Source organism: Mustela nigripes, chromosome 12 (assembly GCF_022355385.1).
Source record: "Mustela nigripes isolate SB6536 chromosome 12, MUSNIG.SB6536, whole genome shotgun sequence".
Classification (NCBI taxonomy): Eukaryota; Metazoa; Chordata; class Mammalia; order Carnivora; family Mustelidae; genus Mustela; species Mustela nigripes.
This window is the reverse complement of record NC_081568.1, coordinates 75397401-75408158: the sequence shown is the minus strand read 5'-3', so window position 1 is coordinate 75408158 and position 10758 is coordinate 75397401. Positions and strand designations below refer to the sequence as shown.

At 45.3% G+C, this 10758-nt stretch overlaps 1 protein-coding gene across 1 annotated transcript; it reads right to left on the bottom strand.

Annotated features, from left to right (window-relative positions):
- Window positions 1-263: 263 nt before the first annotated feature.
- Window positions 264-10463, bottom strand: KIF20A (kinesin family member 20A). Its single transcript, XM_059417644.1, has 19 exons — window positions 10332-10463; window positions 9690-9875; window positions 8473-8562; window positions 8250-8369; window positions 7500-7638; window positions 6997-7184; window positions 6785-6911; window positions 6408-6602; window positions 6191-6302; window positions 6013-6081; window positions 5409-5552; window positions 5096-5261; window positions 4825-4989; window positions 4557-4696; window positions 3150-3252; window positions 2445-2640; window positions 2097-2188; window positions 1720-1857; window positions 264-824 (listed from the first exon to the last, which is right to left on the bottom strand). The coding sequence occupies exons 2-19, from the start codon at window positions 9852-9854 to the stop codon at window positions 510-512; spliced, it is 2664 nt and encodes an 887-aa protein (XP_059273627.1). The 5' UTR covers window positions 9855-9875; window positions 10332-10463; the 3' UTR covers window positions 264-509.
- Window positions 10464-10758: the final 295 nt, after the last annotated feature.

The window sequence follows — 10758 nt, the reverse complement described above, 5'->3', positions numbered from 1 at the left end:
TTTTCAATTTTTTCCCTGTTTTAAAAGTCCCATTTTTTTTTTAAGATTTTATTTATTTATTTGACAGACAGAGATCACAAGTAGGCAGAGAGGCAGGCAGAGAGAGAGGAGGAAGCAGGCTTCCCGCAGAGCAGAGAGCCCGATGTGGGGCTCGATCCCAGGACCCTGGGATCATGACCTGAGCTGAAAGCAGAGGCTTTAACCCACTGAGCCACCCAGGCGCCCCTAAAAGTCCCATTTTAATGAATTTGTTAAATTTGGAATTCAAACAAAAAATGTGAACAGTATGTTTATTTAATACAACTTTGTGTGTACATAGAAACCATATAAGTAAAAAAGCATGAGATTACATATTTGATTATATTACAAAAGGGAGGAAAATAACTATAGTGTATATATATATTGCATTCTGGATACAGTTCCAGGTATTGGTAAAGCTTTTTAAGAGACCTGTTTCTCAAGCAGTGGCCTGCCTCAGGGTGATGACTGCTCTCTCCTTCCCCACAGCCTTAGTATTTTTTGCCAAAAGGCCCAGACTTGAGTAAAGGGGAGCGCCGTGAGCGCAGGATCCGGGCATACGGACTACAGTCTGTTGATTGGCAGGTGGGTGTTCTGGGAAGTAAATTTCGAAGAAACGGTTTCTTCCCTGGGGGCTGTTGGTTTGGTTGCTGGTTTTCCTGGTTGGCACCAAGGCGCTTTTTGGTAGAAGCCTGGCCTTGGAGTTTTAGTACAGTATGATACTGCTCTGCGATGCATGCTGCCTTCTTCCGAAGGTCCAGTTTTACTAGCATCATGTTATTCTGGAGCTCAGCCAGGGTCTGATCCTAAGGAAGATGAATAAAATTAAATAAAACATTTTTGTCTGGTGTATTAGAGAAACTAAAGTGCAAGGTAACAGGTGCCACCCACTACCTAGTTACTAACAACTGTTTTTACAAAGATTAATTCTCTAAAATAAGACTTATCATTCAGTAGGGAGTGTTTTCTTTAAAACCCAAACAAATAGCACTGAATAGAAGGACATTTTGTAATATGTGGCATGAGCTTGAGTAAGTTTATTTAACCTCCAAGAGCCGTAGTGCCTATGTATTAAGAGCTGTGTTTAGGGCCACCTGGCTGGCTCAGTCAGTAGAGCATATTACTCTTGGTCTCAGATCATGAGTTTGATCCCCACGCTGGGTGCACAGATTACCAAAAATAAATAAACTTAAAGAAAAAAAGAAAAAGAAAAAGCTGTGCTTAGTCTAAGTATTTTTTGCACTCAAATCAGGGTGCATTTTCTGATGACAATTGTTATAGCTTAACTGTTAGTGTTTTGTCTTAGTGGTATGTAAAATAGCACTTTCATAAAATCTATGCATTTTGGCTTTTTTGTTTTTTTAAATACAGAGTTTTATTTTTTTAAATAGGATCCATGCCCAATGTGGGGCTTGAACTCATGATCCCAAGATAAAACTTTACTGACTGAGCCAGCCACATGCCTCTTAAAATTTACACATTTTGGATGAAATATGATCTACTTCCATAGGTTTGTTATAACAGAAAATGCCTATAGATTACTTAGATTAGTAACCTTGTACTTAATAAATAATTTTATTCCTTTAAGACTAGCCCCCAAACCTCTGTCTTTCTCTTCTGCTTCTCCTTCTTCTTTCTCACATGTGTTCTAGAGTGGGCTGATGGGAGAGAAGAAGATATATATATATAAGGTGCCCTGACCTGTTTGATTAAGATGTCATCACAAGTGGTCAAGGCTTGACGAAGTTTTCCTGCCCCAGTGCTGTGGCAGCAGGCTCTTTCTGCTGACTGGAGAGATTCACCAAGTTTCTGAAGCTCTGTCCGCAGCAGCCTTATATTCTGAAAAAAATAAGAGTAGGAACCACATTGTGGCCAAGATCAACCAAGATAATGAGCTGAAGGAATTGAATAGTCACTTGAAGAGAAGTAAAATTAGAAGGCTAGTCAGCTAAATGAAGTAACCACTCTGCCGGACTATGCACAAAAAACAATAACCCTGGTCCTCACATGAACCACGGATAGAGGGCTGGAAGCTGCCTTAGGTAAGATCCTTGGTAACAGAGAAAGGTGTAAATTACCTTTTGGCCCTCCTCTAATTTCTTGTCCACATCAGTGGTAAAGGGCTTGGCTGAGGGTGGTGGTTCTAACATTTTCTGATACTTCTGTAGTTCTGAGGGAAGGAAACAAGAAAACTTTAACATGTAGGCTTTCTAGCCTTGGACTTACCTCTTAACTGAATTAACAGTAGCTTTTATATTTGCAGCAAATATAAAAAGGGAGGTCATGTGCATCCTAGAGTGAAAGGTCAGGGGATGTAGCTCAGAGTTGAGAAAATTAACTTGGAGTTGGGAATCTGAAGGCCCAAGTTTCAAGAACAGTTCTTCTCTGAACCACTCCTATGCTTTTTGTCCTCTCTCCTTCCTTACCTTCAGTGGTGGAGTTTAGCTCTGCTCTGCACTGTTCCAGTTTAGCTTTAACCTCATGGAGCTGCTGGTTGGAGGCAGAAGCTGCCAACCTTTGTGACCGCCGAAGGGAAAGTTCAGACCCTGACTGTTGAGCTATTGGCTGCTGTCTGGCTTCCTGTAGAAGAGCTTCTAACTCTTCAATTTTCTCATCCCGGTCCTAAGAGGGAAGCAGAGAGCACAGTTCTATCCAGAGTCAGGCAAATCCTGCAGGAACAGATGACTGAACGGTGAACAAATCCTTCCCTAACAGTTATGCTTGAAAAGCCCGTTAGCAGGGTACCTGGGTGGCTTAGCCGACTAAGTACCTGACTTCAGTCTGACTTCGGCTCAGGTAGTGATCTTCTGGGTCCTGGCTCCACACTCCGCAGGGAGTCTGCTTCTCCTCCCTCTGCCCCTCCCACCCTGCTCATGCTTGCTCTCTCTTTCAAATAAATAAATAAAATCCTTAAAATTAAAAAAAAAAAAAAAAAAAGCCTGTTAACACTTAAACCATTTCAAGGTCAACCAACCCTTAATTCATAGACTGACACCTATACAGTACAAGAAGACTAGGAAAAAACTGAGTTACATATTCCTCCCCTACCAGAGTTTATAAAATCTATTTACCTCAGACAAGCTAGTGATGGGAATCAGTGGCCAGTTGAGGCTGCTTTCAGAGCAACTCACCTGAAGCTCTTCTTGGTAAAAACTTGTAAGTGACTCCTTGAGGATCTTTAGTTTCTCTTCATACATTTCCTCTAATAGTTCCTTCTGGGTGTCCAAATGTTCACTGTCAGAGGAGAAAAATGTATAAAGAAGATGGGGTATGGGCGTGGTGGAGTGTGCCTGTAGTCCCAGCTGCTCCGGAGGCTAAGGCAGGAGGATCGCTTGAGCCCAGGAGTTCTGGGCTGTAGTGCACTATGCTGGTGTCCGCACTAAGTTCGGCATCAATATGGTGACTTCCTGGGAGCGGGGGACCAGACCACCAGGTTGCCTAAGGAGGGGTGAACCGACCCAGGCCGGAAATGGAGCAGGACAAGAAGATGGGGACACATAGACACACACATGCAACACAAACGATGGAATGCTACTCAACCATAAAAAATGAAATCTTTCCCTTTTGCAATGACATGGATGGACTAAAATTATTTTTTTTTGGACTGAGAAATTATGTTAAGTGAAATAAGTCAGAGAAAGACAAAATACCATATGATTTCACTTTTACGTGGAATCTAAAAGACTTTTTTTTAATAGTCTTAAATACAGAGAACAAACTAAACTGGTGGTTGCTGGGGGTAGGGGGTTGGGAGGAATGGTTGAAATCAGTAAAAGGAATTAAAAGGTAAAAACTTCCAATTGTATAATAAATAAGTCACAGAAATGAAAAGTACAGCATAGTCAGTAACACTGTAATAATGTTATGGCTGATAGATGATGACTACACTTACTGTGGTTAACATTGAAAAATGTATGGAATTGTCAAATCCTTAGCTTGTACATGTGAAACTAATACTGGTGTCAGTTATACTCCATAATAAGTCCTCTTTTAAGAGAGTGAGAGCAAGGGGTGCCTGGGTGGCTCAGTGGGTTAAAGCCTTTGCCTTTGGCTCAGGTCATGATCTCGGGGTCCTGGGATTGAGCCCTACATCGGGCTCTCTGTTCAGCGGGGAGCCTGCTTCCCCCTCTCTCTCTGCCTGCCTGTTTGCCTACTTGTGATCTCTGTCAAATAAATAAAAAGAATCTTAAAAAAGAAAAAAAGAGTGAGAGCAAGTTGGCAGGGAGGGGCAGCGGGAGAGGGAAAGAGAGTGCCTAAAGCTGGGTGCAGAGCCCAATGGGGGGGGGGGGACACTCCATTTCATGGCCCTGAGATCATGACCTGAGCCAAAAATCAAGAGTCAAGCTTAACCAACTGAGTCACCCACACGCCCCAATAATAAGTTTTTCTTTTTAAAAGGAGAAGAAAAAGTCAGGGAGCGAAGATTCGGAGGAGTAAGTTTGGAGAACAGAGCTTAAGGCACAACTCTATCCTAGTCCCTATTCCCCACTCTCTCTCTGGTGTAGTTGACAGACCAAGAGTGGTCACTCAGCTGATACCTGCACCACTGTTCCCGTTGTTGCATCTGTTCCACCATCTCATTGCAAATTTCATCACGGAGCTGCATCTCCAGCTGCAACTTTTCCTGCCGTTCTTTACAAAGCAGCGCTTTCATGGCTTCCACCACCTGTAGGAGCTCCTGGAGGGACACATAGTTCACAAGTGATCAGATGTCCATGCCCCACAAAGGTAAAGGCCCACCTAGAAGGCAGCATGGAAAATACGTAGCCATCAAGCTGCTACCCCAGAGCTTTCTTGCATTCTCACCTCCTTGCCATACATGGAGATGTCAGTGTCATTTTCAGTGTCATCATCAAGGCCTGGATCTCTCTCAGCTCCCATCTCTAAGCTGGGAGATGCCTGTAGACTCTGTTCCTTGATGAAGGACTGTAGTGATGGGAATCCCAATTGCACAGGTGGAGCGTGCACGAGCTAGGGATGGAGCGGGTGGGAAATCAAGTGAATTCATAACTAGTCCCTAGCAGATTCCTTAAATAAAGGTACCAGCCCAAAGTGAGCACAACCTACATCTTCTTACCTGGCTGGCAATGGCTGAGAACTTGGCCACATGAAGGGTCTCATCATAGGTAGATGCAGAGGGATTCACATTGACAATCATGCAGGAGCGGCCTCGACCTGTGAAGAAGCCTTGGAATACTCGAGTCAACTTGCTGTCACGGAAGGGAACTAGGTTCTGTTTTGACCTAGCAAAGGATCAGAGAACAGAGCTGTGAAAAGAATTCCAGCTTTTGGAGTATCCCAGCACCATCTCCAGTAATGACCAGGAGGTCTCTTAGCAAGCTGCAGTGCTCCAGACCATCCCAGCCCACAGTTTACAGTCAGAAGCTCACCGATTCTGCTGGTTTTGGCGCAGGGCAGCAATACAACGGCCCAAGGTGTGCAGAGAAGTATTAATGTTTCCTGCTTCTTTTAGTCGCTCACCACTTTTCTGATCTTTGCAGCGCTCCGAGCCAGCCAGATCACAGAGTGACAACCTTGAATGGTGGACAGGATCTGACATAAGGACCCCACATGTTATGAGCTTTCCAGCCCTTCACATAGTTCTCAGGAGGGGAGGACCCACCAAGGATGTCTGTACCCAAGAAAGCAGAGCAAGACTCTAATAAAAGTAATAACTCTTGGGGACTTCCCTTAACCCCTGCCTCTGTACCATTTATAACCAAGCAGCGCACATTTCTAAACTTTTCTGTTTTTTTTTTTTTTTTTTTAAAGATTTTATTTATTTATTTGACAGAGATCACAAGTAGGCCGAGGCAGGCAGGGGGGGGGGGGGGGGGGGGGAGGGGGGGGAGCAGGCTCCCTGCTGAGCAGAGAACCCGATGTGGGGCTTGATCCAAGGACTCTGGGATCATGGCCTGAGCTGAAGGCAGAGGCTTTAATCCACTGAACAACACAGGCGCCCCATCAGCCCACATTTCTAAAGGAAAAACTTACTCGCTAATCTTGGGGATGATATCCCCTTCCCCCTGAAGGTGCAGGATCCGTATTGAGAAGATGCTGTGACTGCATGAAATCAAGAAAAAAATGAAAAGTCACTGTGTATCTTCCATGACTAGGCGGAGGACTATTGTTTTCTAGAACTTATGAAAAGTTGACTCCCACAGCCCATCACCTGCGGCTAGAGTTCTGGTTCAGATGGGTGCTGGCAAAGCTCTGGTTTTTACGACCCACTTTGAGCAGTTTCCAGGCCTCCTCAGCATCCTGAACATGAATCCAGTTGAGATCTGAGGCAAAGAGAAAGGTGCACAAAAGACGGGAGCACCTAACTTGTCCAGGTTTCTCCCAAGTCCCTTTTCAGGGTTGTTGGCAGCCTCCCCAACTTCCCATACCTTTCACATATGGATTGCCATTCTGGTCTTCACATAGCCGCAGAGTCTGCCTTTTACGCTGCTGGCTAGGTGGTTCTAACAGGTCATAAAGCAGTTCATTGTAGATCTCAAAGAAGGAGATCCAGATGGAGAAGCGGATATCAGCAGGGACACTCACAGGGGCAGTGTCTGGCTGTGCCCATCGGTGACTTGTTTCTGGGGAAGAAGCCCATGTACACGGCATCAACTCCAGAGTAGTCCATCTCCCCTTCGGCCTGTGGGGGCCTTAGAAGGAGCAGCTTAGGTTGAAACCTTTGGTCTATACATCTGGCAGCTGCTGGGAGCAAGGGAGTGGGTTTCTACTGTTACTTGGTACAAAGTCCAGTCATGGTACATACCATCCAACTGGCTACTGCTGGTCACGTGACTGGAGGAGAGACCAGCGATGCCGCTGTCAAAGCTGGTGCTGGTACCCATTCGACCTTCAATGTAGACACTCCTCTTCAAGGAGGTGGACAGCTCCTCCTGGAGGGGCCCAGGGAGAAAATAAGCACACAGCTTTCCACAGATTTGTCCTCTTATCCCCACCTCTGTAAACCTAGCACTTCACCTCTTGGAGGCCTCCACTTAGCAGGGCCAGTTTCTTCATTTCCTCCTGTCGGATCTGCTTGCTGTCTAGCCAGATTACCTCATTGAAGAATACAGGCTTCAGATCAGGTGTTGGATGAAGCTGACCTTGGAGGCTATTGAAGATCAGAGCTAATGACCGGGGTAGGATCCCTCCATCTTTGATGGTACCTGGAAATATGGTGAAAGATGGATAGCTGAGTGTTCTTCCCAAATTCAAAAACATCATTACAGGGGTATCTGTATGGTTCAGTTGGTTAAGTGTCTGTCTTCTGACCTTCAGCTCAGGGCATGATCCCATAGAGTCCTGGGATCAAGTCCCATGTTGAGCTCCCTGCTTCTCCCTCTTCTCCTCCCCCCTGCTCATGCACTCTCCCTATCTTTCTCTCTCAAACGAATAAATTAAAAAATCTTAAAAACAAAACAAAACAAAAAAGCACCATTACAGGCCAATCAGCAATTCTGTGAGGGCTATTACTCACTCACCTTGAATTGTGTGGGTTTTCCCTGAGTTGGTGACTCCGTATGTATAAATAAGCCAGTTCTGCCCTTTGAGTACATCCTTTACCATCTCCTTCACGGTCAGGTTGAAGAAGGATGCCTGTCCCACTTCTGGCCCAAAGATCTAGAGACAGACCCAATTTCTCAGAAGCCCATTCCTCATCTCTCACTTGCCTCCTGTACAGAGCCAGCAGATAAGTCCCTTCCTGGGTGATTGGCTCTGGAGACCACTCAAGCAACCTCTTCCTGCAGTGCTGCCAGATGCTCTCCAAACACTGAAAATTAAACCGCTCTCTGCCAGTGCCTCTCTCATCCAAATCAACAAATATTTCCAGGTACTATCAGGAATGGAGGGATCGTACCCTGGTCTTTGCCTCTGATCTTCAGTGGTCTCCAAGGCCATTGTGTGGGCCTTAGAGCAACACAGTAATCACAGGTGTGGGCTTTGGAGATGGATAATTCTAGATGCAAGGCCTAACACTACCGATTCAACAACATAACCTTCACTGAGTCATAGTATCCTTATCAGGAAAATAGGGACAAGAATGATAATAATAATGGGAAATGCTGGGACTTAATGCACATAAAGTATGTGATGCACTGACTTGCACACAAGTCCCCAAAATTATAGACATGTAATGGATCTCACGATCAATTGAAAAGCTTCCCCTCTAAAGAGAGAATTAGGTTGCCCCTAATATGTTGGTTCTTGTTCATAAAGTAGTAGCTCCATACCTGGGAAAAGGTAAATCTATGGGCAGCTTGTCCAATTCCCCTCTCATTACTCTTCTGGGCAAAGGAATCCTTGGGTGCCTGTAGAATAAGGGTCTCCACATTCTCAATACGGACACAATCCTGAGAAGGGGTAAAAAGAAAAAAATCACAGAAGGAAACAATCCCGGGAACCTTTACTGTATTGCATCATTCTATCTTAAATCCTCCCGCCTTAGACACTCACCTGATCTTCCCGTCGTTCCAACTCTGAAGGTAACAAGGGCCTAACTCTCAGGTATACTTTCACCTTCTCTGTACCATCCTCTGATGGAACCTGTGGCAGAATTCCAGGGCGGAATCAGCAATTACTTCCAAGCAGATGGGCAAACATAGCTTATTTCCAGAGAATCTGCTAACACTACCTCCATTTCACCTCAAATGTCTGTACAGAAAGCTACTCTATAGCTCCATAATCATTCCAACCCACATGGGTTTTTTCACTGTTTTATCACCCTTCACTGTCTTCAGTATCCTGGAAACATGGCCTACCACACTGACTTTCTGAATTAGAACTGGTTAACTGGTAGGCAAATTAGACTGTGGTATTACAGCAAAACATAGTAGTTAAGCACCTTGGAGGCAGACGAACCTAAATTTGAGTTCCAATTCCATCATTTAGAAGTATGACATCTTGAACAAGTTCTTTAGATTCCCGCCTCTGTTTCCATATCTATAGAACTGGGTTAATAATAGAACCCACATCATTCAACAGATGTTTAGAGATCTACCTACTATGGCCTGGGAACTCTAATGTTCTGGTAGTCCACAGTCAGGGATATTACCAAGGCTCCTGCTCTCATGAAATTTTCTCTATAAAAGAGGAGACATCCTAGTAGAGTTGTGCTCAACAAGCACTATTTCCCTGCCAAGGGACATTTAGCTATGTCAGGGGAAGTTTCTTGGTTGTCACAGTGGGAAGGAGCTAGTGACATCTAGTGGGTAGAGGCCAGGTATGCTGCTAGACATCTTAAGGTACAAGACAGCCCCATAAAACAGAATTATTTGGCCCCAAATGTTAATAATGCTGCAGCTGAGAAACCCCAGTTTGGCATAAAGACTCCATAAATGGAATTTACAGTTGATATTAAAAACATACTAAATGGCAATATGGTATTGGGCAAATTATTTAACACATCTAGGCCTCACGGTGAAGAAGAGAACTCTATTAGCCTTCCCTCATAGGACTGAGTATGCAGGTGAGTATCTTTCATTAATGGAATGCAAATAATAGCTCTTATGGACACACAAATTTACATTTTTGACTTGTCCTGCTCCTAATTTTGAATTGATCTCTCAGACCCTTGGGATTGCTGTCTTTGACCTCATATTAATTCTGTTAACAACAACTGGTAGACTGAGGCTATCACTTTCTGCTGACAAGCCACTGTCCAACTCCTTTACCTGCTGCTTATCCTCCAGGGAGGTGGAGATGACAGAGCAGTCTGATATCAGGTCCTTTCGTACCACAGACCCTAAATCTGCAGCTGTGGACTCAAACATGGGGGAGACTACAACCTCCTCATCTGACAGCAAGCCGGCTGGCGGAGAAAGGATCCCTTGAGACATGACAGCAGGGGCAGCTTAGGTCTACAAAGAGACAAGAGTGGGTCGGGAGGGGAACCTTAAGGGACAGAAGGGGCTGCAAATTTTAAGAAACAATTTCCTTGCCCCAGGACACCTTCCTCTCGCTGCCTTAATTCCTACTCCCTTATTCCTTCAAATCCAGTAGAGGGATAGGGGGTAAGAGAAAGAGTTAATCACGTAATCCTGTCTTAGGCATTTCCGACCGCCAAAAAGAATGAAAACACCTCGCTTTTCCAAAAGCAGAAGGCCATACACTAACTAGGGTGCCTCGCTCACCGGTGTAGAGGAGAAGGTATATTTGCCTTAGGCTCCTTCTCCAACCTCACTCTAGGCCCCAAGGGAGGACAGAGGTATTAAAAAAAGGGGGAGGGGGTGGCGGCAGCTTCGGTTTCTAAGAGCCTATCCCTCGAGGGCAAGAACTGGTACCGCAGTTGGGCTCTGGCACAGCCCTAAACTCACCGAAGACGCGACACTCGCTCCTCCTCTGGTACCGGCTAACACACCCTGCCGCCGAACCTGGACTTTCGTCGTCTGAGAGCACAACTCCACCCACGAGGCGCACCTTTGTTACTGATACAATGTTTTAAATTACGCGCTGCGTTCGTTCGGCCAATCAGACCGGGAAGCCTGCAGCTGCCAATCAGCGCAAGGAAAGGGGGCGGCTGAGCCCGGTAGACCGTTTGCTCTGGCTTGACCTCTGCTTTCTAATGTGGGTCCGGGTTACCAACTGACGGCGTTTGGACTTGGGCCGCCTACAGTTCTTCGCGCTTAACACTTTTCTTTGCACCCTAGGAGCTTCTTTCTAAGAAACCTAAAGGATATTCTGAGGCTTCAGCGCCATCCTCTTTAGCACATTCCTTCCCAGGAGCACTCAAGAAGCCTGGTT